The sequence below is a fragment of the Chiloscyllium plagiosum genome, chromosome 22, assembly GCF_004010195.1.
Source record: "Chiloscyllium plagiosum isolate BGI_BamShark_2017 chromosome 22, ASM401019v2, whole genome shotgun sequence".
Taxonomy (NCBI): Eukaryota; Metazoa; Chordata; class Chondrichthyes; order Orectolobiformes; family Hemiscylliidae; genus Chiloscyllium; species Chiloscyllium plagiosum.
Window position 1 is genome coordinate 41260538 of NC_057731.1, and position 27850 is coordinate 41288387.

At 41.6% G+C, this 27850-nt stretch overlaps 1 protein-coding gene across 1 annotated transcript in view; it reads right to left on the reverse strand.

The window, feature by feature from the left end:
• The window catches only part of cacul1 (CDK2 associated cullin domain 1), a 110950-nt gene that overhangs the window by 37243 nt on the left and 45857 nt on the right, over nt 1–27850 (reverse strand). The window contains exons 3-4 of the mRNA XM_043712850.1: nt 25667–25769; nt 900–995 (exon numbers count right to left, since the gene is read on the reverse strand). Of these exons, the coding sequence (XP_043568785.1) occupies nt 900–995; nt 25667–25769 (199 nt within the window). The remainder of the gene's footprint in view (nt 1–899; nt 996–25666; nt 25770–27850) is intronic.

Sequence of the window (27850 nt, forward strand, 5' to 3'; positions counted from 1 at the left end):
GTACACTTCATCCCTCCTGTAAAAACCCGTTCCCTTACTCCCAATTTCCATGTCTCCATTGTATCTGCTCCCAGGAGAAGATCCACTCCAGGACATCCCCGATGTTTTTCTGTTTCAAGGACCGCAATTTTCCCTCCATGTGAGCAACAATGCCCTCCATCATATCCCCTTCACTTCCTGTACCTCCGCCCTCTAACCCCACCCCTCCAACTATAATAATGACAGAACCTTCAGTCCTCACCTTCCACCCAATGAATCGCTGGATACAGCGCATGATCCTCTGCCATTTCTGCCACCTATAGTCAGACTTCACTACCAGAAATATATTTGCCTCCCCCTGCCATCTGCATTCCCCAGGAACTATTCCATCTGCGACTCCCTCGTCAGGTCCACACCCCCCACCAACCCACCTTCTACACCTGGCACCTTGCCCTGCTGCTGCATGAGGTGCAAAACCTGCACCCTCAGATTTTTCTGCACATCCACCCATCTTATCTACTGCACCTGCTGCTCTCGATGCAACTGGATTCGGTGCAACTGGATAAATGGTGAGTGGCATTAAAAACACAATTGGAATGCATGTCTGAAGAAATAAAACTGACCTGAATGATTCTTTAATAAAGTTTTACAAATGAAGCCCGCTTTCAACAGAATTTCTCAGAGATGCAAAAAAACAGGCAAACTCAAAAACATCTATGTTGAGTTAAATAGAGCTTAACCTTGAAAGTTGTGGACTCTACAATTGATTAATTTGGAAAAACAATAACCTTCCATCAAATTCATATTTGAACAGAGCTAAGGAAAGTGAACTGTTATAATGCTGTTCATTTTCAAGAGGAAAACCAATTCATTACCATTGCAGTTAATCACGAACATCTTGCTGCTGAAGCATTACTCACCATGTAAATGAATAGAGGCACAATGCTCTGTAGAGCTCCCATGTACTGGCTGAGTGCTGCATTAAACCTCTCAATGTATGCGTCTGGACAGCTGACCTGCAGAGAAAATGCAGGATAGGTAATCTGCATACCTAAGTAAACGGAAGGAATATACTATTATATTACAATGAACACAGTATATAAAAAGAATATCATTTATATAGCACCGTTCACAACCACAGGGCATACTAAAGTGCTATACAGTTGATGAAGTACTTCTGAAGTACAGACACCATAGTAATTCTAGGGAACATGCAGTCATTTACAAACATCAATGTGCTGATGACCAATCTGTTTTTGTGATGTTGATTGAGGGTAAAAAAAATTAGCCAGAACACTGGGAATAACTCCCCTCCCCCCGCCAGACTACTCAGAGAACATCTCCGGGACACACGCACCAGTCAATCCCAACGCCCTGTGGCCGATCACTTCAACTGCCCCTCCCACTCCGCCAAAGACATGCAAGTCCTGGATCACCTCCACTGCCAAATCCTAGCCACCCGACACCTTATCTTCCACCTTGGGACTCTCACCAGAGAGTCGCCCAAGGGTGGAATTGAACCCAGATCCCTGGTGATGTGAGGCAGCAATGCTAACCACTGAGCCACCATGCATTTGTCTTTTAGGTAGTAGAACTCATGGGGGTTTGGAAAATATTGTCAAAAAAGACTTGACAAGTGACAGTAAAGCAGCTTGTAAATGGTACATACTGCTACCACTGTGCACGAATGGTGGTGTTAGGTAGGACTAAATGTTTAAGGTTTAAGTTAATTTTGACGTCATCAAACAGGCTGCTCTGTCTAGGAGATAGTTTTAATCAACCTGTGACACCGATATGACACTGCTAAGTTCCTTAAATATTGGTGGAGCTAAACTCATGTGGGAAACTGGAGAATACTCCGTCACACTCCTGACTGGTGCTTTGTTGATAGCAGACAGGCTTTGGGGAGTTTTTTTTTTCCAATTTTAATCACAGGACATGGGCATCACTAGCTAGCCAACATTTATTATTCATCTCCAGTTGCCCTTGAGAAGGTACTGGTACTAGCTGCCTTCTTGAACCATTGCAGATAATGTGCTGTAGGTAGACCCACTCTGCTTTTAGGGAGGGAATTCCAGAAGTTTGACCCAGCATAGTGAAGGTATGGTGATAATTTTCAAGTAAGGATGGGGAATGACTTGGGAGGGGGACTTGCAGGTGGTGATACTCCCACCTGGTTTTTGTCCTTCTAGACAAAAGTGGTCATGGGCTTGAAAGGTGCCGTCTAAGATCTTTGGCAAATTTCCGCAGTGCATCTTGCAGATAGTACACACTGCTGCTTTAAGCATGGTTCATGGAGGGAATGGGTGTTTGGGTGTGTTGTCAATCAAGTGGACTGCTTTGTCCTGGATGTGGTTAGGCTTGTTAGAGCTGCACTCTCTGGGTAAGTGAGGAATATTCCATTACAGTCCTACTTCTGCCTTGTAGGTGGTGGACAGATTTTTGGGAGTCAGGTGGTGAATTACTCATTGCAGTATTTCTTGCCTCTGACCTGCTCTTGTAGCCACTGTGTTTATGTGGTGAGCCCAGTTGAGTTTCTGGTTAATAGCAACTCCAAGGAAATTGATATTGGGAGATTCAGCGAGGGTAATATAATTGAATATCAAAGAACAGCGACTGTCTCTTATTGGAGATGGCCACTACATGGCATTTGTGTAGCACAAATGTTACTTGGTACCTATGCTGTGCAGAGTTTGTTCAGTATTCAAGGATTTACCAATAGTACAGCAGACTGTAATAATCAGCAAATATCCCCCTTTCTGACATTATGAAGAAGTGAAGTGACCAAGCAGCTGAAGATGGCTGAGATGGCCCATGAGATGGCCCAAGGAACCCCTCCAAAGTACTCAGATCGAAACTAGTGGTTTCCAAAACGGCAACCATTCTTCTTGGTGGTGGATATAACTCTAAGCAGTATAGAATTATTCCGTCCTGATTCCCATTGTCTTCCATTTGACTCTGGTTCCTTAATGTCCGGACATTCACTTACCTGACCACTGTAATACTGCTCTTTTAGCCATATTTGGACCAAAGCTTTAATAGGGGCAAGAGTTAAACATGTGTGACAGAACCCAAGTTGAATATCAAATGGTTGCTACATTATTGCACCAACGACACCTTCCATCACCTTACTGCTGACTGAATGTATATACTTTTAAGCAACCCAGGCAAACATATCTGTTATGACACGGGGTAAACCCTCCTGCTCAATTTAACCCAGCAACACACAAAAGATTTATCCCATGCAGTAACCTGTGAAACTTAGAGTGGCCAAGAACTATTTAAAATAAAATTTAACAACTTTAGTTCTTAAAGTAAAACAGAGAATAATTAACTAACAATGATTTACAACTCCTTCCTTTAACCTATGTTTCACCTTCCCTTCTATAATACTAGTCCAATAAACCCTCTGATTAAGATTGGCAAAACAAAACTTCTTATCTCAAAACCAGGCAGCTTTTGGTTCCTCTGTTTTATGGTCTTCTTTTCTCCTTTTGGGGATTCGGCTTCACAGGTTACTGATTGATAAAGGTATCTTTAAGAAAGCTATGTTTCGGGCAGCCTCTACATGCTAGCTTGGCAGTTCTCCTCTCAACTGTTCAATTTTCCTCGGTCTTATACCCCCAAAGCATCGGATTGTGTCATTGGTTTTTAAGATTGTCAATATACTACATTTAAACTGGATTGAAGTTTGGGTTTTTTTGGGGGAAAAATTTAAACTGATTGGCCTAATTCAAATCTGTTTTTCTCTCTAGGCAATGAGCTATCCTAATTGCTGGACCAAAAGGTTACATTATATCTTTTTCAGAACACCTGGTGCTGTGTCAGGTGGTTCTGTTGCTTTTAACTGTTAAAAGGTGCAGTACACCCACATCTTCATAACAATATCACAATGTATCTCTGCGGCCAATATAACCTGAACCTGGTCTTTCAGGCCAGGGGCTGGCACACCACCACTGTGCCACCAGAACCCTCCAAGAATTCCCTGTTTATTGTGGCAGCTCACAATGGCAAGGAAAAGTTATCCTGACTGAGAATTAAACTGGTCCACATCAATGAAAGCACTAAATCCTAAACACTTGACTACCAGAGAAATTTTTTTTAATAAAACAGTTTGGACATTTTATGATATACCGCCTGGACAGATGGGGACTTGAAAAGAACTTCTGTCCTAAAGATAGGGGGACGACCACTGCACCATAAGATCCTCAACTGAATGACTAAACTACAGTACGGTGGCTCAGTGGTTAGCACCGCTGCCTCACAGCACCAAGGACCCGGGTTCGATTCTGGCCTCGGGCGACTGTCTGCTTGGAGTTTGCACATTCTCCCAGTGTCTGCGTGGGTTTCCTCAGGATGCTCTGGTTTCCTCCCACAATCACAAAGGTTAGGTGAATTGGCAATGTTAAATTGCCCATAGTGTTAGGTGCATTAGTCAGGAATAAATGTAGGGTTTGGGAATGGGTCTGGGTGGGTTACTCTTCAGAGGGCCGGTGTGGACTTGTTGGAACGAAGGGGCTGTTTCCGTGTTGAAGGGAATCTAATCTAAACTAAAAGGGTAATAATTTGTGCTCCAGTTTTTAGAAGGAACAGCTTCGTTAAGGGCTTGACTGGAGTTCTGGAACAGCAGAGAGGGTTAAAATGAATATACAGACAGTGGGTTTCATTGGAAAAATTCAAGTCGCACAAAAGTGGACTTAAATAAATGAGCCCAATGTGACAAAGGGGATGGGATTAAAACATCTAGTTTTCTATTTGACAATCAAGTTAACCAATCAGAGTATATGTTGTGATGTGACAAAATACAGAAGCATGCCAGCAGTAATCAGACACCAGGCAAGTGCTGCCATTGTAAGTGAGAGAAAGATATACATCAAACATTAACCACACTGAGACTTCCCACAAACTCATGTTTGACAGAAAAGCAATGCGGCAATACCTCTAACACTGCCAGAAAAACAAAATCAGTGCTTTGTACTTAGTACTGTAACCAAAGTACTGGCTTTCTGATATGCTGTCAGATCCAGCAGAATTATCCAGATTTGACTGTGGACGATGCTGCATTTTCAAACACAAAAGGCATTATTAGCATCATCTAATTTCATAGATATTAATTGAACATAATAAATGTATATTGGGCGACACGGTGGCACAGTGGTTAGCACTGCTGCCTCACAGCGCCAGAGACCCGGGTTCAATTCCCGCCGTAGTGTTAGGTAAGGGGTATGGGTGGGTTGCGCTTCGGCGGGTTGATGTGGACTTGTTGGGCCGAATGGCCTGTTTCCACACTGTAATGTAATGTAATGTAATGTAATCTAATCTAATCTTAACTATATAAGAAACAAACTTGTGTGTTCGTGGGGTTCTGCAGAATTTTTACAACAGTATCACGGTCCTCAGCAGCAAAAAAAGCTGAAAACCCCTTTATTGTACAATTTAACAATTCATCTGTCAGAACTATTACGCTCTAGCTCTTTCTCAGTATTTATCACTACTTAATGTCAATATTTGTATGACAGCAACACAATTTTCTTGTCACTCGATAACAAATAGCTTCTACTTAGCTTCTGACAGGTGACAGCCCCATAGTGACATTAGCCTGCTGCCACATTTCAAATAACCCGAGTGATGTCTATATTACACAATCACAAAGTTCACCATCATGTTATAGGATAGCAGGGGATTCAAAGATAATGCTGTTGAATGACAAGGAGAGGTGGTTTTATTGTCTCTTGTTCAAGATGGTTATTGTGTGGCACAACTGTTATTTGATAATTATCAGGCTGAGGCAGAATATTGTCAAGGTTTTCTCCCCCAAGTAATGCGCAACTGAGCTTTGTTGGCGTCCAGGTGATTGGGACTTTGTAAATGGATGATTTCTGACTTTATGGGGTTAATTTTATGCAGTTACTTATTTTCAACAGGTAGGAAATTTGCCTAGATTCACTTCATTGCAAACTTTTAAGTGTTGTTCCTGTCCAGACCTAATCTATTCATTTTTATTATTTGGTTTTACATTACCAACAGTACATGCGTACAGTCGCTTCCCTATCCAGTTCGATATCTTTTCCAAACTACTTAACACACAATAAGCGCTGCCTTGAAGCAGTTTTGAACTTGCAATTGCTACAAACTGTGTGTGTTTTGGCAACTAGTGTGAAATCAACTCATAATGGCAGGAAGCCACATGTTTCCCTGACATTCAATTCACCTGACACAAAAACATGGTGAAAATTACGAACTTTGCACAAAAAGAATAGTAATGAATCACATCATCTTATGGATGAACCATGAGAATAGGAATCCCAACTATTTTTGAAAATAATAGTACTCTACAGAATGTTCATATGTCATTTTTCCTGAGTAATAACTTGCCCTTCAGAGGTGGTATACCCAAACTATCTCCTCAGGCATGCTCCTATTTGTACCACACAAACCAAACAAGGTCAATCAACAGGAGGTAGTAAAAGCAAACTCCTACAGTATGAATCATCAGTTCTCTTTTATTCTGGAGCACAGACAATTTGAACTCATTCTAACTAATCTGCTGGCTGCAGATGGCACCTTTTCATGACAGTATTGGTAACAGCAAACACTGCACAGTTCTTACAAAGACAAAATCCCATCTCCCATTGAAAATACCCTCCATGTTGTGTGGCACTGTTCTAAATGGAAAAGGCTTTGAACAGATCTAGTAACTCAAAACTCCATGTGGCACTGAAGGCCATCAACAGCAGTACTGTACTCCCAACACAACCTACAACCTCATGGTCTAGCATACCCATCAAGCTAAGGAATCAAACAAAACACAGAAATTGCTGGAAAAGTTCAGCTGGTATGGCAGCATCTGTGAAGAGAAATCAGAGTTAACGTGTCAGGTCTGTTGACCTTTTCTCAGAACTGTTGGTAGCTAGAAAAATGTTGGTTTTCATGCAGAAGATAAGGTTCAGAAGATAAGTTGGGGGGGGGGGGGTAAGGTGTAAATGATAGTTGGGGATAGAGTCCAAAGAGAGAAGAACAGATGGACAGACAAAGGAGTGGATAACAATCTGGCTGGGAGGGTGAATAGCTGTTGATGGAGACTGTTAGAGGGTGACCATGGGCTAAGGAATCATGCCTGGATCAGTGGAGAATGCAGGAGTGTATGCCAGTATCAGCACCAGGTATACCTAAAAATGAGATATCAACATGGTGAAGCCACCAAACAGGACTACTTGCATGCCAAACAGCATAAGTAGCAAGTGATAGACAAAGTTGAGCAATCCCACAACCAACAGATTAAAATTGAAGATCGACAGGCCAGCCACATCCACTTGTGAATGGTGGCAGACATCGAAACAACTCACTGGAGGAGGCAGCTCAACAAACAGTTCCATCAATGATGAAAGAGCCCAACACATCAGTGCAAAAGATAGCAAAATTTGAACCAATGGTTATCAAGGGGCAAACTCTCCACTGGTTGGCATCATGCCTTGCACATAGGAAGATGGTTGTGCTTGTAGGAAATAAGTCATCCTGACTCCAGGACATCTCTGCAGGACCTCCTCAGGGTAGTGTCCTACGGCCAATGATCTTCAGCTGCTTCATCAATGTCCTTCCCTCCATCATAAGGTCAGAAGTGTGGATGTTCACCAATAGTTGCACAAAGTTCAGCACCATTCGTGACACCTCAGATCCTGAAGCAGTCCATGTCCAAATGTAACAAGGTTTGAACAATATCCAGACTTGAGCCAACAGGTGGCAAGTAACACTCACATCACACACCAATGCCAGGCAATGACCATCTCCAATAAGAGACAATCTAATCACTGCCCCTTGGTGTTCAATGGTCAGGTTGTAAGTTTGCTGAGCTGGTGGATTTGTTCTCAGAAGTTTCGTCACCATGCTAGGTAACATCAGTGAGCCTCCGATGAAGCACTGGTGTTCTGTCCCACTTGCTATTTATTCTGTTAACTAGACACCAAAAGAAATGACAACTATCACTGGTATCCAAAAACACAGATGATGAGGGTGACGAAACTTCTGAGAACAAATCTACCAGCTCAGAGAGCAAACTTATAACCTGATCCACATCCTGAGCAAAAATCTTCTCTAAAATCACAAACATTCAATGATGTTACTATCACTGAATCCCCCACTACCAACATCCTTGGGGGCTACCATTGACCAGAATCTCAACCGGATTCACCATATGAAAAAAATATCTGCAAGAGGAGGTCATACTCCAGCACGTAACTCACCTCCTGACTGCCCAAAGCCTGTCCATCTACAAGATGGAAGTTAGTAATATGATAGAATACTCCCCAATTGCCTGGATAAGTGCAGCTCAAACAATGCAAGAAGTGTGACACCATCCAGGACAAAGGAGCTCGCTTGATCAAAACCACATCCACAAGCATCCACTCCCATCACTCAGTAGCAACAGTGTATGCCATCTACAAGATACACTGCAGAAATTCACCAAAAATCCTTAGAAAGCATCTTCCAAACCTATGACCACCTCCATCTAGTAGGACAAGCGCAGCAGATATTCAGGAACACCACCATCTGTAAATTCCCCTCCAAGGCACTCACCATTCTGACCTGGAAATGTATCACCGTTCCATCACTGTCGCTGTTTCAAAATCTGGATTGTGGGTCAACCTATAGTACGTGCATTGCAGCTGGTCAAGAAAGCACCTTCTCAATGGCAATGAGGGACAGGCAATAAATGCTGTCCAGCCAGCAATACCCACAACCCCATGAATAAACAATAAACCAGGCTGAAGCATTCACAGAAACCTTCAGCCAGAAGTACCAAGTGGATAAACCATCTTGGTCTCCTCCAGTGGTCCCAAGCATCACAGACACCAGTCTTTAGTTGATTCAATTCACTCCACAGGACATCAAGAAATGGTTGGAGACACTAGATAGTGCAAAGGCTACAGGTATTGACAAAATTCCATCAATAGTTCTGAAGATTTGTGCTCCAAACCTTGTAACTCCCCTCGCCAAGCTCTTCTAGTACAGTTACAAACTGGCATCTACCAGACAGACAATGTGGAAAATTGTCCAGGTGTATCCAATACACAAAAAGCTGAACAAACCCAGCCCAGCTGATTACTGTTCCATCAGTCTACTCTCGATCATCAGTAAAGTGATGGAAGATGTCATTAACAGAGCTATGAAGCAGCATCTGCTCAGCAATAACCTGCTCAGTGACGCCCAGATAAGGTTCCGCCAGGGCCACTCAGCTCCTGACCTCATTACAGCCTCAAACACAGACAAAAATAAAAAGAGCTGAATTCCAGAGGTGAGGGGAGAGCGACAGCCCTTGACATCAAGGTTGCATTTGACCGAATGTGGCATCAAGGAGCCCTAGCAAAACTGGAATTATTGAGTATTGGGGCAAACTCTACTACTAGTAGTGTCAAATTGCTTCCCCATCCATTGGCCTATTAAGAAAACTTAGGCACCAATCTGAGTACTGCAGTTCACTAGGTGAATACTAAAATAGGCATCATTTTCATTTGTCCCATTATTACTTCAAGATGAAGATTTCATTCAAAACCTTTACAAGTAACTTAGTTCCACTTCCCTAAACCCTTGCAATATTGTTCCTGTCCCATATAGTCATGAACACAACCTCCAGCCAATGACATTGTGACCCAGAGGGCAACCATTGGCCTTTCAGGGACACCCTGGAAGTGTAATAGCAAAGCAATAAAAATAAACTCTGCATATCTAATAGTAACTAACATAACCATTCCATTCAAATATTCACACATTGAGCTGAATTTATTATCTAGGGCACTATGCAAATGCAAAAATATGTAACTTCATTTAAAATAAGTTGCTGCTTTCAGGAGAAAATTTTTCACTAAATTTTTGTCACATAGAGGGTGACAACATAAATGGAATGAGCTACCACAGGAAGTGGTAGAGGTAGACACAATTATGACATTTAAAAGACATTTGGACAGGCATATGGATAGGAAAGGTTTAGAGGGATATGAACCAAATTCAGTAAAATGGGACTAGTTCCCCTTTTACAAGAAACCTGGTCAGCATGGACCAGTTGTGCCAGACTGTCAGTTTCCCTGCCGTATATCTCTGACTCTTTATAGAGTCAGGGAGGATGCACAGAAAGATAAACTATACAATCACATGGAAAAATGTTGCCTTTACTTCTCACAAATCTATACTCAAATGGATATTCAGTTGATGAGAAATAACAGCTTTAAATAGAAAGTGTTTTAAAATATGCAAGTGTTTTTCTACCAAATTTAGAAAAAGACTCAACATTTGGAGAACTAGGCAACTGATAGACACTTTATCAAAAGATGTTTTTCTATACATTCTTTTTAAAAACAAAGCGTGTTCTGTATAATTCAAGATCAACTGCGTGTTAACTATATGTTAATGCTGAGTTATTATACTGGCAGTAGATTCCTCCTAATTGTTTACTGTTAAAAAATAAAATGCTCAAATTTAACACCTTTTAATGGAGATTCACACCCATTGTATTAGGATTCATTAACCTCATGAAATTATTTTCACTTTAGGGTTAGTCCTCATTAAAAAGTTTGATATTTGCCCCTGCACCAGTTCCATGTTACTGAAGTTCTTAATACAATGGAGATACACTAACGAACTACAGGAGGTAATAAACACATGCAAGGAATAGATTTGGTGAAACTCATCACATACTATAGCACTAAGCTACACATCTAAAGGGAGGAGTAGGTAGCAGCTTTGGTATATTACCCACTGACCACTGAAAGTATGCATTTTAATGGCCACTTGGAAACAGAATAAAGAACCACTTTTAGTACGCAGTAATCAGAAATGATCACTTTCAAGAAATGAAGAAAATGCCTGAGGGGGAACTGATAAAGAAAAGTACATGAGAACACCCTGGGAATGTTTGCATCCCAATGCTACTTGATTTTACATGAGACGAGAATGACACCTACTGGCTAAAATGATCTACTGTTAAGACAGCAGCAAAGCCTTTGCACAAAATTTCATTTTCAGTGCCATCTAGTGTACTGGTCAGCCAACTTTAAGTTGAATTTATTTGCTAGTTATTACAAGCAATCATCCAATACCCAATATATACTGTTTAAATATGTTACCAAGATGTTGTTAAATTATAAGGAAATCACCAGTGCAGCATAGAACAAATGCATAGTAAATAATGAGAATTGTAAATATAATTGCAGTCAACTTAAAAGGAACAAAGAATTGTTCCAAGATGGCAAGATTGCAAGAACAACATTATAATCTTTCTAAATTTCGCTGCCTAAAAAATTTAACATACAGCTTTTACCATTTTACCAGGAATTAATGAATAGGATTGATAGCTACAGAGATATGACTAAGGCTGACCAAAACTGGGGTCTCAACCTTCATGGGTATATAGGTAAAAACAATGACTGCAGATGCTGGAAACCAGATTCTGGATTAGTGGTGCTGGAAGAGCACAGCAGTTCAGGCAGCATCCGAGGAGCAGTAAAATCGACGTTTCGGGCAAAAGCCCTTCATCAGGAATAAAGGCAGAGAGCCTGAAGCGTGAGACATTGTGGAAGAAAAAGCAAAAAGGAAAAGAAGGTGGGGTAGCATTGCTAATAAAGGACAGTACCAGTGCGTGAGTAATGAGTTTGGTGCAACAGACCTTGATGTGGAATCAGTTCAGTGGAAATAAGAAATAGCAAGGAAAAGAAATCCTAGGTGGGTGTCACCAATAGACCCTCAAAGAGTTGTCTCATTGTTAAACAAAGTATAAAATTAGGAAAAAATTGAGACATGGAAGGGCACTACAATTGCCATGGATAAGTTTAATCTGTGTATTCACTCGACAAATCAGATGGGCAAGGATAACATGGGAAGAGAATTTCATACAGTGCATCACAGATTGTTCTTAGAGCTAAATGTTATAGACCAACAGCGGAAGAGGCTAATTTAGATCTAGTAATATGTAATGAGGTAGAATTAAAAACAGATTTCTTGTTAAAGGTTGCAAAGGAGAAAGCAACCACTACATGATAGAATTTCAAATTCCTTTTGAGGGAGTGCAACCCAGATCTCAAACTATTGTCCTCAAACTAAATAAAGGCAATTACATACAGGAAGATAAACTAAAGCAGTTGGAAAAACAGCCTAACGGGAAGGTCTTTATTGAAGCAATGGCAGATATTTAAGCAAATATTTCAGGCCACTCAGTAAAAACTTATCCTGGTTAAACAGAAGTACTGAATAACAATGATGATTCACCCATGATCAATAAAAGGTGGTTGAATAGTGAATCTAATCAAAAACTAAGGTAGACAAAGTGTCAAAAAACTGCTACTTTGCCAGATAATTGGGAATTTCCTAGGAACCTGCTGTGGATGACTACATAAATAATAATTTAAAAATACAATAAATTATTTAATGGCAAGAAATATAAAACACTTCTGAGCTTAAATTTGTACATGGAAAGAAAATAACTGAAGTGAGGATGAAGCCCTTGGAGAACACAACTGGGGAACTAACAATAGGAAATAGGAAAATGGCAGATAATTAAGCCAATATTTTGCAGCAATCATCACAGTGGAGGACACCATATACATCCCAAAAATATCAAATAAATGAAGTGCAAATGGAGGAAAGATCTTCTAACAGTCATGAAAGGTAAAGTATTTGACAAAGACTGAAAGCAGACTAGTTGCCTGGACTAGATGCCCTGCATCAAGGGATTTTAAAGGAAGTGGCTGAAGATATAGTGGAGGAATTCCTGAACACTCAGGATTCTGGAATGGCTCCAGTGGATTAGAAAACTGCTAATGTTGCTTCCCAATGCAAGAAGGGAGGGAGGCAGAAAGCAAGAAGCAATAGGCCAGTAAACTTAACAGGTCATTGGGAAAATTCTAAAGTCCATCATAGAGAAATAAATAACAGGTCATTTAGAAAAGCTTAAGACAATCAAACAATGTGAACATGATCTTGCTTTCAGAAAACTATGTTTGAAGATGCTGCAAGTGTTCTTTGAGAATATTGCAAGCAGAGTTGTTAAAGGGGAACTAGTAGATGGCACATATTTGGATTTCCAGAAGCATTTGATAAGGTGTTACTTAAAAAAGCTACTGTGCAAGATAGGTGCTCACAGATGATCAGTGACAAGCCCAACTGTCCATCAAGAAAGTTTCATGTCACTGGACATGGATGCTGTGGGTTATGTGGCAGATGAGCCTGATCCTAGAGCTGCATGCTGACCGCACAGTTGGCATGCGTTTCCAGGTGTTGAAATTGTGCTTTGGACTGGAGATCGCAGGCATTTCTTTCTCAGACTCGTTTTCCACACCTCATCTTGCCAACAGGTGCTCTTGAAGAATTGCATCCCACCAGACAGAAGGTTCCTTCAAATTAGTTTCTTCTGAGCTGGGGTGTCCCAAGCATTGACTTCTATCTTGTATTTCTTGAAGTAAGGATTCAGTGAGAGTCTCTGAAGCACTTCCTTTGTCCTCCACTCGTTCGCATCCCTTGAGCTGGGCAAAGACGATTTGCTTTGGCAGGGAGAACTCATGCATCCTAAGCAAGTGGCTGGCTCAGTGGAGTTAGTTTTGAATGATCGCACTCGCAATCCTGGTGCTACTGGCTTCTAAAAAAAAAATAAATGTTTGTACGCCTGTCTTTCCAGCAGATGCACAGAATGTGTCTAAACATTGTTGAATAGCGTCAAAAAGTGTTCTCCAGCACTTAGAACTATGGGGATATACAGCACGGAAACAGACCCTTCAGTCCAACTCATTCATGCCAACCATGTATCTTAACCTAATCTAGTCCCATTTGCCAGCATTTCCCTATAAACCCTTCCTATTCATATATCCATCCAGATGCCTTTTAAATGTTGTAATCGTACCAGCCTCCACCACTTCCTTTAGCAGCTCATTCCATACATGTATCACCAAAAAGTTGCCCCTTAGGTCCCTTTTAATCTTTTCCCCTCTCACTATGCCCTCTAGTTCTGGACTCCCCCACCCCAGGGAAAAGACTTTGTGTATTTACCCTATCCATGCCCCTCATGATTTTATAAACCTTTGCTCCAGGAAAAAAAAAGCCCCAAGCCTATTCAGCCTCTAACTATATCTGAAATCCTCCAACCTTGGCAACATCCTTGGAAATCTTTTCTGAACCCTTTATCACATAAAAAAACATAGTCCACAATTCTAAGCAATAGAGACGAATCGGAACACTGACCTCCATATAATTGAGGATCTTAGCACAGCAAGCTTTATTTGAAGCAGCTTCTTATGAACTTGCAATCCCAATAAACCAGAAAAAAATTATATCTTGAAATACCCTAAGTTTACTGCATTATCACAATCTCCACAACGTCCAAGTTGTCAGTTGAGGCTGTGAATGAGAAGACTCTGTCAGTAAGTTTTATTTAAGGCAAAGCTGCATCACTATTTAAGTAATTTATGCTGTAAATAAAAGTCCAACAGTGATGTGTATAGCTCCTGCATTATGATTCAATTACTTAGTGTGCACTTTGCCATTGATTATGTGGACCTGCTTGATCAATCGGAATATTTGAACAACTGGCCCATGCCTGTGCCCAAAGATGTCAGTTAATACAAAGTCTTCTGCATCAGCATAGATGTCATAGTTGTTGAAGACTCTCATCTTAGGGCGTCCATAGGCAGCACTCGCGGTGCTCTGCATCAATGTCTGCCTTAGATGACACATGGCTCTCAGGTTGGGGAATTATTCCACATAAGGGACAACTTCTCTTTTGATCTTAATGGAGGGACAGACCAGACGTCCTGGGTCAGGTTGGGAAAGAAATTGAGTTTTCCGGAGGTTAAAGGCAAGACCAATTCTTCAGTATACTTCTGCAAAAGCATTTTGTGTTGCTGCTCTTCCGACAGAGCAGAGATGGTGTTGTCATCTGCATAAAGTACTGAAGTTCCACAAGCGATGTCAATATAATTTTCTTTGGATTTCAACTGGTCAAAAGGTTATCCATCCATCCTGTAGACAATGTCCTCACCAGTTATTCTGGACAAGGTGAAGTATGGCAGCGACGAAGATGGAGAAAAGGATTGGGGTGATGTTTCCCTACATGTCTCCAGTTTTAATCACGAAGGTTTATGCCATATTCCCATCAGTGAGGACCAACGCCAGTATCTTGTCGTCGAGGATACAGAGAGTGTTGATGAATTTCTCAGAATAGCCGACCTTTGACAAGGTCTTCCATAGCACTTTCCAACTGAATCAAAAGACTTGGTCAGATCAATGAAGATCATGTAACATGGTGGAGGTTGTTCCTGACACTTCTCTAGGGGTTTGTCGAGCAGTGAAAATCATGTCCATTGTTCTATAGTTTGATTAGAAGCTACAGTTCCCTTCAGACAGGAAGTTCCTCCAAATTGGGTGTCCCAAGCATTGATTTCTACCTTGTATTTCTTGAGGTAAGCCTTCAGAGAGCCTTTGAAGCACCACCCTTGTTCTCCTCTTGTTCAGAGTCCCTTGTGCTGGCAAAGAAGATTTCCTTTGTCGGTGAGAACCCAGGCATCATAAGCATGTGGCTTGTTCAGCAGGTGAATCGATGCCTTTCTGGAGGGATTTCTTCAAAGTCTGGGAGAAGGCGACTCAGAGTATTGGGGTAATTTACTAGTATAGATCAAAGATTTGAGAACACACAGAAGACAAATTCGGGATTAATGGGTGTTTTTTTAGGTTGGAAAGATATAATTAGTGGATTGCAATAAGGATCAATCTGAGCCCCAATTATTTAGCATCTATATTATTGATTTGTAGGAGGGAGCACAGGGTATTTGTCTAAATCTGCTGATGAAACATAAATAGATGGGATGACATGTTGCTTTGAGGATATAAGGAATATGCAAGGGGATATGGATAGGTTGATCCAGGGAGTCATTAATGCATTAAATTCTCTACCCCAGAGAGCTATAGAGGCTAAATCACAAGATATTTAGAGGAGGTAGTTAGATATTTTAAACAATCGAAGAGTTGAAGGATTTGAGGAGCTGAGGGCTGGGACAGATCAGTCATGATCTTATGAAAGGGTATGGGATACTTGATAAATCAGGAACATAAATATTAACCAATTTTCTTCTGAGTCTAAGATACTGATACCAATTAAAAATATTTATATAGCACTTTCCTCAATCCCAATGCATTCCAAAACTTTTCACAGCCTATAATGCACGATTGAAGGATTCACTGTTGTAATGCACGTGCCCTTACTGCTGTTCAAATTAAGACTAATGCCTTAAACAGAAATCAAAAGTTAAAATCTTGGGCATCCCTGAATCCAAGTATCAATTGAATTAAACACCTTTTCTTTTTTTACAAATACTTTTATTAAAAACTTTTTCAAATCTTTTACAAATAACTACATACAAAAAACGATACCAAAATACAAAAAGATACAGGTAGTACAACAATATCATATCACAATACTATTTACGATAAATTACCTAATATTCTATCAGAACAAACATCTACTTTACTTACGCTAAGCTTCAATCAATTAAATAAAAATTAAATTAAGCTGAATTCAAATTATCTTAAATTATATCACATTATTGAACTTCACTCACCACACTTCCACTAGGGGGCACCAGTCATTGTACCTGTATTTTTTTCCAACCAGCTTCCCCCTCCCAAGGCCCCACAGGCACCCAAGCTGATCCCCATAGCTATATCACGGCCCTAATTAATATTGCCAATAGTGGGCGGCACAGTGGTTAGCACTGCTGCCTCACAGCGCCGGAGACCCGGGTTCAATTCCCGCCTCAGGCGACAGACTGTGTCGAGTTTGCACGTTCTCCCCATATCTGCGTGGGTTTCCTCCGGGTGCTCTGGTTTCCTCCCACAGTCAAAAGATGTGCAGGTCAGATGAATTGGCCATGCTAAATTGCCCGTAGCCTTAGGTAAGGGGTAAATGTAGAGGTATGGGTGGGTTGCGCTTCGGCGGGGCGGTGTGGACTTGTTGGGCCGAAGGGCCTGTTTCCACACTGTAAGTAATCTAAAAAGCAAATCTAATCTAATCGAAGTCTGCATCAGTATAATTTAGAAAGGGCCACTACATCTTATAATACTGCTCCATTTTGTGGTGCAACATATTTGTGAGGTAGTCTTGGGGGAGATGCTCCATCACCAGCCTGCATCACCCCATAAGACCTGGGGATTTGTCCAATGTCGAATTCATTAAAATGTTCTTCTTTGCACAGTGGGTTAGAATGTTACCCCAGAAAGGGCAAATTCAACAACCCCAGGAGTAGTACCGGGTGCACTTTGACTTCAATCCTCAGGAATTCCTTCACCTCCCTTACTATGGCACTCCAGTATCTCCGGATCTTGCAACATGACCAATAGCAGTGTGTGAGGGTGCCTATACTAATTTTACATTTGGGACGCCCTGAAGATCTCCTTCCTTGAACTTAGCTAGCCTCTCTGGCCCCATATGAGCCCTGTATAAAATCTTCAGTTGCAATGGCCTGTGCTTTGTAACATATTGAGATTTCCTTCACATTTTTTCCATATATGTTCCTACGTTTCCAATGAAATATCCTTTCCTCGTTCCTGATTCCAAGTCCTACAGAGTCTTTCCACATCTCCTCAGGCACGTCCTTTCTAAAAATGATACAAAATACTAACTGAAAGAGCGCCCATGCACCAAAGCACTCTTCTCCATGTTTGACTTGAAAGACTGAGCCAGAAGCGTGGTCTTCTTCTGCATATAATCCCTTATCTGAAAGTACCAGAAAAGGCCCCTATTTGACAATCCATATTTCGGACTTAGCTGGCTAAATGACATCAAGACCTCCCCCTCAAATAAATCTCCCAAACAAGAGATTCCCTTATTCTCCCATAGCTTAAAGCCGGAGTCCATTGCCCCAGGTCTAAATCTTTGGGATCCCACCAATGGGATAAATAGCGAGGCCTTAAGCCCATTGCCCTCGTCTTGCCTCAATTTCCTCCAAGCTTTCACCGTATTTAAAATGACTGGGCTCTTACATAGCTCACAGATTTCACCTTATCCACGACTAATAGAATAAGTAGGGGACATTGCGACTATGAGGCTTCAGCATCAAACAAAATTCACTCCGAATGCCTCCTCCCCCCCAATACTCAGTCACCCACATATGCTAACACTGCGCTTATTTGATATCTCTTCAAGTCTGGAAGGTCCACCCCCACCACTTACGCTGCAGCAGCAATTTAGTAAATTTCATTAGGGGGCGCTCGCAACACCAAATAAAGGACCCTAGCCAACCATTGAGCCTGCGTAATACTCTTCTGGGTAGCAACAGGCGAGGAAGAACATTCATTTTAATCAGGACTACTCGGCCTAACCATGATAATGGTAATCTCTCCCACCGCTGCAAATCCTGTTTTATCTTCTCTAATAGTTGCACATAGTTAGCTTTATACAACTGGTGGAAGGCAGGGGTAATAAAAATTCCCAAATATAAAAAAACCTTTGATGACCATTTAAACAGGAACTGCAATCCATCCTTCAGATCAGGCACCTCCACTAATCCACCCACCAGCATGGCTTCTGATTTTGTAAAGTTGATCTTGTACCCTGAAAAATTGCCAAATAAATAAATTTTTTGAATCTATCAGGGAACAGATTCCACCGGATTGGCCAAGAACAAAAGAACATGATCAGCGTATAGGGTGATCTTATGCTCCCCCATTCCCACCCTTAGCGCCGCTATGTCAGGATCTGTCCTGATAGCCTCAGCTAATAGCTCAATTGCCATTGTAAAAAGCAGCAGTGAAAGAGGACACCCCTGTCAACTACCCCTCCCAATATTAAGGTTATCCAACTTAGTGCCATTTGTGATGACTGCTGCCTTAGGATCATTATACAACACCACCACCCATCTGGCAAAGGTTGCCCCCAGAGCAAAGCGCTCTAGGACCCCAAACAGGTACAGCCATTCTATCTGGTCAAACGCCTTTTCCGTGTCTAGGGAGACCACCAAACCCAGGGTCAATCTTTGCTGGCATATCTGCACTATGTTCAGTGCCCTCCTGATATTGTTGGAGGAGCTACGGCCCTGAACAAAACCTGTCTGATCTTCTTTAATAATATAGGAGAACACCTTTTCCAACCTCAGGGCCAGCACCTTTGACAGAATTTTAAAGTTTACATTCAACAATGAAATTGGTCTGTATGAAGCACATTCTTCGGGGTCTTTCTTCTTTAAAATCAGGGAGATATTAGCTTCCCCAAGAGAGGGTGGAAGACAATCCTGTGCATATGAATAGCTATACATTCACAAAAGTGGCTCCACCAACACATTCATGAATTCCTTCTAAAACTTACACAGGAATCCATCTGGTCCCGGTGCTTGGCCACCCTGGAGATGCTTCATTGCTTCCTGCACCTATCGTCATAGGCGCATTTAACAAAGAGACATGTTCCACAATTATACTGGAGAGGTCCAGGTTCTCAAAAAAGAACTGCATTCTCTGTCTTCACTGCCCCCCCGGCCGGTATAACTCTGCAAAGTATTCCCTAAATCTAACATTGATCTTCTTCATCTCAAGGATAATCATGCCAGCCTTCTCTCCAACAGAAGAAAATGGATTGGAAAGCATTTTTGTTTTTAGTCATATGCCATGTATCTTCCTGGCTTATCACCAAATTCAAACAAATTTTGTTTAGCAAAGGAGACCTTTTCTTTGCCACCTGTGTGTGCAATGAGTTGAGAGCCGTGATTCACTGCAGCTTGACCAACGAAGGCCTATTATAATATGCTTCCTCAACTACCTACAGCCGGGTCTCTATCATCCATTGTTGCTCCTCCCTCTGCCTCCTTCTAGTTGTTGAATACAAAATAATCAGGCCTCATAAATATGCCTTAGTGGCTTCCCAAAGTATTGCTGGATTACTAGCCGTACCCAAGTTGATATCCCAGAAGGCCCTGAACTCTCTTGTGACGTATTCAACAAACTTGCTATCCCTTAGCAGGAATGGGTTTGTGTGCCAGAGCCGTGCATCTATACTGCCACCCTTGATTTTAACATCTAAATACACTGGCACATGGTCCAAGATAGTTACATTCCCAATTTTGCAAGCCAATGTTGTGTCCAAACAGACAGCATAAGGAACATGTCAATTCTCCTGTGGGTTGGAATAACAAGTAAAGTCTCTTCCATTAGGGTGGAGATGCCTCCACACATCCACTAGTCCCAACTCCTCACACAAGTGCACCAACTGTCTGGATTGCGTGGGCATACCTGCTGGGCCCCTTGGCATCCTGTCCACCCCAGGATTCATTAGGTGGTTAAAATCTCTTCCTATGATTGTGCAGCACACCCCAAGATTCATTAATTTTGCAACTGCATCAATTAGAAATTTAAAAAGGTACGCCGGGGGACATTCAGGACACCATACTCTTCTCCATGTATTACAGCTTTAAGAATGATGAACCATCCATGTTCGTTCTTAATTTGCTCAGTTACCTGGAATGGGAGTTCCTTCTTACCAGTATAACCACTCCTCTACTCTCTAAGAGGAGGAAAAGAATACCCTGTCATAACCCCCCTGCTGCAGCTTCAGATGTTCCTTATCAGTTAAAAGCATCTCCTGCAGCAGGGCAATGTCCACCCTTTCCTTCCTAAGGCTTGACAGCACCTTCTTTCTTTTTAATGGGGGAATGACTCCCCTTTACATTCCAGATGCACCACCTGAACAAATCACTAGCCATGGTCATCCAGGGCAGCTCATGGGTTTCCCAAGCGGAGGAAGCTTACCTGTGGTGCGGCGAGCGAAAAAGACATTAACTTTACAAAGTCTAAAAACGACTCCTATAAAACTATAACAACTGAAAAACTAACCACTACATTTAACAACTCCTTAGCAATATCTCCACTACTCAACTCAATTACAGGTGAGCTGCAATTATCAGTGCAGTGGTTAGCACTGCTGCCTCACAGCGCCAGAGACCCGGGTTCAATTCCCGCCTCAGGCGACTGACTGTGTGGAGTTTGCACGTTCTCCCCGTGTCTGCGTGGGTTTCCTCCGGGTGCTCCGGTTTCCTCCCACAGTCCAAAGATGTGCAGGTCAGGTGAATTGGCCATGCTAAATTGCCCGTAGTGTTAGGTAAGGGGTAAATGTGGGGGTGTGGGTGGGTTGCGCTTCGACAGGGCGGTGTGGATTTGTTGGGCTGAAGGGCCTGTTTCCACACGTAAGTAATCTAATCTAAACAAACACCTGAATAAACCCCAATTTACTAGAGATCTCCCCCATTGCCCACTGGGGGTAATTCTCTCAATCCTTGCAACCATCCTGGCCCCTTCCAGATGAGGCCGCACAAGAGTCCCAGGCAATGCACAGATAAAGGACACATATTATTTACATTCTGAGTGTTAACAATGGATACCCACCCTCCTTCCCTGCACACCTCTTCTCCATACATCTTAACCACAGATATAGCCACCCCCAATCCAAACAAAACAGACAGCAGCAAAGGAACCCAGACAATAACCAACCAAAATGATAAATAAATAGGTTTTACATTCAGGCAGTACAAAAGCTATAAAACGGGTAACCATAAAAACAGGGAGAGGGGAGAAAAAGTGGCACAGAAAGAGTAAAGAAAAACTGTACCATTGTCTGTAACCGTTTCTCTTAACTCCAGCTCGAGAAGTCTTGAAAGAACATTATTCTTCAGCCTTTGTATTTAAAGCCTGTGGATCTCTTCCCAGTCTTCTTGCTGTTTCAATCACTAACTGTTTTTCTTTATAATGCTGGAGTCACACTATGACTGGACGGGGTCACAGATCCGGCCCAGACTTGCTTATTGTGATCCGGCGGGCCCACTCAACATTCACCAGACCCGACTCCAACCCCAGCTCCAGGAATGTCGGGAGCCACTTCTCCAGGAATCCAACAAGGTCCTCACCTTCCTCGCGCTCTGGGAGACACACGAGCCGCAAGTTCTTTCTTCTACTTTTGTTTTCCAGGTCGACCACTTGTTCCTGAAGGACCTGGAGCTGGTCTTCCAGCATTCGGATCTTCCCTCCCACAACGTCCACCACGGTCTCTGATGCCGCTGTCCTCTGCTCCACTGCTTCTACTCTTCAGTCCAGTGTTTGAATCTCCTGCTCATGCTTTTTCAGCATGGCAGATATTGGCTCCATCGCTGCTTTGATCTTTTCTCGGAGTTTGGCAAACTCTGAAAGTAAATGCTGCTGCCCCATTAAATCCAAAGGGCCAACCCAGGGAGATTGAACAATGGCTACGGGCACCCTGACACAGCAGGGGAGTACCCTGTTTGCTGTACTTCTTTCACCCCTTTTGCTCTATTAGCCTTTATCCTGATCTTAGGACTGTCAAGCCACAATTTTAGCAACTTCAGGTGTTCAGTAACTTTAACTTTATATTATTGATTTTTCTCCTGGAGTGGTTAACGAGAAGGGGCAAAGGCTCACCTTGCCAGGGGTTATGGCACAGAGCCCAGCACAACAGACCACTTGGACTGCCACGATCTTCGATCTCCAATTTAAGCTCCTTAATTGCAGTTTAATATTAGATATAGAGAAATTACTTGTAAGATGAGAATCTGGGGTCTAAATTCAATCTGGCTATTACATTTTCTGTTACTCTCTCTTCTTTTCTCCTTGGGATTCACCTGAACATTGGTATCAGTTCATCCAGAGGCTCAGACTGGATTGTGCAACTGGTATGAGCTGCATCCAGAGATGCCACTGATACCAGCAACCCTCCATCTATTACAACAGGGATTCAAGATTACTTTCTGATCAGCATTGGGCTTCCCAGTTCACCTATAACTCATTTACATTGATTGGATAGTCATCTTGCAAAATAAAAATAATTCTGTTTAATTAAATTTAGGAAATAAAAGTTCTTACCTCAGAAACATCCGGTGTAATCAAATTTAAATACTCCATACAACAAATCGCATTTGCTGCTACAAAAGGTTTTCTGTCGTACAAGTCAAACAAGGAGCATGTGGATGGTGAAGTTTGAAACTCTGCACTGGCTGATGGGATGAAATCCTACTTTTACTTTAATGCCATGCATTGACAGGAAACTCATACTGTTGATGACATTGCCACAGATGGAAATGACCCATTCTCTGGAATCCTAACTGTACTTGCAAACCAATGATTAAAGACAAAAACCATAGTAAACAAGCATCTTTTATCCCAGAAACCCATCAATGGGATCCACAAACTTCAGCAACTTGATTTAAAGCAGAATAGGAAGGCAACACTCTTGAGATCTTAAAGCTTCACTCGAGCAAGAATTTGCAGATACATAGTGACAATCACACAGTTTCAAAACCATTCAAACACACTGTGCAAGGTAACTAATTTAAACAGAACTAACAACTTAGGTACATATAGCATGTATAAAGCATAAAATATGTCAAGGTGCTTCACAAGAGCAATATGAAACTAAAGTAACACCAGGCCACATTTGACTGAAATCTGGTTACTAAGGCAGGTTTTAAAGTGAAATATAGAGGCAGAAAGGGCATTCCACAGCTTAGGGCTGAGGCAACTGAATTGTGGTGACCAATGATGGAACAAATAAAATTGAAGCGGCACAAGAGGCCAGAATTAAACCAACACCACAGAGAGGTCGCAGGATGTCACAATTGTGGGGTGGGGGTCAACCATGAAGGGGCTTAAAAACAAGATGGAGAATTTTCAAAACAACATGTTGCTTAACCACACATCTAAAGATAGATGAAAAGGAAACAGAATGCCAACAACACAGAACAAAGCCCACTCAGCCTACGTCCATATCAGTTCTCTTTAAGAGTTACTCAAATGGACTCAATCTCTGCCTTAGCCCTTTGCTCTTTAAAAACTCTTCTTCCAACAATTATCCACTTTCAAACAACATGTTGCTTAACCACACATCTAAAGATAGATGAAAAGGAAACAGAATGCCAACAACACAGAACAAAGCCCACTCAGCCTATGTCCATATCAGTTCTCTTTAAGAGTTACTCAAATGGACTCAATCTCTGCCTTAGCTCTTTGCTCTTTAAAAACTCTTCTTCCAACAATTATCCACTTTCTTTTAGCGAGCCATAACTGAATCATCCTCCATCACACCCTCAAGAAGGGCACTCAAGATTCTGAATACTAATATGCAAGAACCCTTTTCCTCATGCTGCCTCTAGTTCTTTGACAATTCACTTTAAATCCATGTCCTTTGATTTGTAACCCTTCCACAAATGGGGAGAGTTTCTATCCACTGTGTCCTGACTTTTCACATCTCCTCTCAACACTCATATCTCTAAAGATAACATTTCCAGTTTCACCAAGCAAACGATAGAAGACAAATTGCTGTCAGCAATTGCTCAGTTGGTAGCAATCTCAGCTGAGTTGGTTGAAGACCAATTCCAGAATTTCAACATGGAAAATCAAGGCTGAGCACAGCATCGAGAAAGGGTTGCACTGTTGGAGGTGCCATCTTTAGTATCAGTTTAATGACTGAGGTCCTGTCTACCTTCTCAAGTAGATGGTAAAAGAAATTTACCACTGCCCAGTTTCAAAGTAGAGCAGGAAAATTATTCCCGATGCTCAAACCAATGGCGCCCCTCAAATCAGCATCACAAAAGTTATCTGGTCACGATCACAATGCAGTTCATGGAGGCTAGTTAAACACAAAACAGTTGCCACATTTACTACATTACAATAGTGACCTTCTTTGGTACTTTGGGACATCCGGAGGTAACAAAAGACTTTATTTGAAAGGAAATTGTTCTTAAAATTGATTGTGATCATTTCTCTTTTCTCACACAAAAGAATATGAAATTAAGGAAAGGCTTTGGATGACAAAATTTATGCTGCAAAAGTTTGTGAGCTGATGATGGATGAACTAAAATGGAACAAACCATTTACAACAATGAATGTCGACTAGCAAGAAACAATTGGGTCCAATATCCAACTACCAAAATCAAGACAATAATAGCTTATGTTGGTACAATCCTCAATGTATCTAACTGGATCCAGGTGCAGAGGCTCAAAATTAACATTAGGAGAAAATGAGGACTGCAGATGCTGGAGAGTCAAAGTCAAAAGGTGTGGTGCTGGAAGAACCACAGCAGGTCATACAGCATCCGAGGGGGAGAGTCAAGGCTTTGGGTATAAGCCCTTCATCAGGAATGTGAAGAGGAAAGGGGGCTGAGAGAAAAATAGGAGGGCGAGGGTGAAGGTGGATGGGATGGTGTTAGGTGGATGCAGGTAGGAGGTGATCCAACTCAGCACCACTCTCTTGACCTGACCTACCTGTCCATCTTCCTTCCCACCTATCTGCTCCACTCTCCCCACCAACTTATTGCAATTACCTTTTACTGGCATCCACTTATTGTCATTCTACATACCTTCCTCCCAACCCCAACCTAACCTCACCCCCCACCCCCCCAATTTATCTTTCAGCTCCCTTCTCGTTCCACATTCCTGATGGGCTTGTGCCGAAAATGTCAATTCTCCTGCTCCTCAAATGCTGCCTGTCCTGCTCTACTGTTTCCAACTCAATATTAACATTATCATGAGAAACACCCCTAGTCTCAGGTTTTAACCAAAAAGTGACTTCACTTATTTATTATCATGACCATCATAGTAAAAGCAATGCCCAATAAAAATATAGCAGGTACACAAAGAAAACATCAGATATCCAGAATAATAGTACCTGCAGCTCCTCTGAGACTCGTCTTAAGTGAATGGTTATCTTTGTGATGAGGTCACAGTACATCTGCTCTGAATGCTGCTGGCACACACACTTGTAAACACAGCTAAAAAAAAGAAAAAGAAACATAATCTAGCTTTTAGCCTTAGCATTGCTCATTAGACACTGTACTATTCCTGTATATGTATATCAGATGAGCAGAGAGAAAGTAAAGTTCTGAAAATTGGGCACATTAATTGACCAAGGGATTTGACAGCTTACAACATTTTATTGTATCTGCAAATACCACAGTTCAAATCCAGAACAGGATGAATATATATCTTTACCTACATTCATAGACTATGAGCGCTACTAGAAAGGTCAGCATTTATTGCTCATTGTGAAATGCCTTCAAGAAGATGGTAATGTGCTACCTACACAACTACAGTCCACATCATCCAAGTACATCCACAGAGATGGGAGGTGGAAACAATGAGATTTTCAATATGTAGTTGTCAGTCATTACCAGTGCACATCAAAATTAACCTTGTGAAAATAATTTAGCAATCTCACTTTGACAAAATCAACAGTGTAATGATTGTAAGAATCATTACCAGGAGAGATTAAAGTGCACTATTGAAGCAGTGTTGCAAGTTTTATTCTGCATTTATCACAGCTACATTTTCCCTTGTTTTAGTTCATCTTTGAAATATGGGAGTCACAGGCAAGAGCATTATTTACTGCACATCTCTAAGTGTCCTTGAGGAGATGGTGGTGAAGAACTTTCTTGAGCTATTGCAGTCTATCGTGCTATTAGATAGGGAGCGACAGGATTTTGACCCAGCAGTAATAAACGAATGGCCATACATTTGTAAATCAGGATGTTCTGCAATTTGGAAGGGTAGTTGCAGGTATTGGCATTTCTATACATCTGCTGCTTTTATCCTTCTAAAGTAATGATTGCGGATTTGAAGGATTTCATGAGGTGCTTTAGTGCATCATTTAGATGGGACACATTGCAGCCATGTGAACAGCAGTAGGCCACTTATCCCTTTGAGTCCGTTCCACCTTTCAGAGAGGTCATAGCACAGATCACAATCTACATCCTGGCTCCATCAACATGTGTCTTTCCCCCAAATATCTTAAAACTTTTAGATTAACCAAAATCTCTCCATCAATCTCAGTTTGAAAATGACCAATTACTTGAGCGTGAATTGTCACTTGTGGAAGAGATTTCCAAACTTTGCCTGTGTAGAAGTATTTCATAAAATCACCCTTAAAAGGTCCAGTTCTAATTTTTAAATGATAATGACTGGAACCAAATTCCTAAACCAGTAGAGGTAGGGTAGATAAAGAGGAAGAGGAATTCAGTTCCATTTAGCTTCTTGACAAGTTCAAATCAAATCACACCTAAACCTCGAAATTCAACAAAGCATAGACACTGGCCCCAATTTTCGTTTCCAGGGCAGGGGTGCAAAGTCGAAAAAATCCAAGCTCTATGATCCTGTAATTTATAAATGGCCACCCAAGATTTGGATTTCCAGTCTGGGGGAGAGGCTAGCTTGAGAGTCAGGCTGGTGTGATGAGGGACGAGCCCGAAAGGCTGGCTACTTGCCAAGATGGGCTAGGTGAAAAACCGGTTTCCAAGCTCTGGATCTGCATACAAAATTTGAAAATAAAGATTTCAACAGAAAACCTATCTCCTGCTCTCAACCACTTATCTCTATGTTACCCTATGAGTATTTATCCAAACCTTATGGTTCCTCGTGCTCCTCTGTCAACAGCACCCATTTCCACCTACCACACTTTCCCCTTCACTTATGCCCATCATTGATCATTGAGAATTTGCAGCTCCAACAATGTTCAAGATGCTCAACATCAATCCAGAACAAAGCAGCCAGCTGAAATAAAAGCAAACTACTACAGATGCTGAAAATTCGAAATAAAAACAAAATGCTGGAGAACCACAGTAGGTCTGACAGCATCTGTGGACAGAGAAACAAAGTCACTGTCGAGTCCAACATGACTCTTCTTGCAAATTGAACTGCAATTTGCAATTCCAGAGAGATTCCATTCATTTCAACACAGTGGAGAGGTTCTCCATTCTGGCAAAAACGAAAGCCGTTCTTTTAATTTATAATATTCTGGAATCTGGGTATCATTCTGGTAAATTTATACTACACAAACTTTCAAGGATATCCTTCCTGT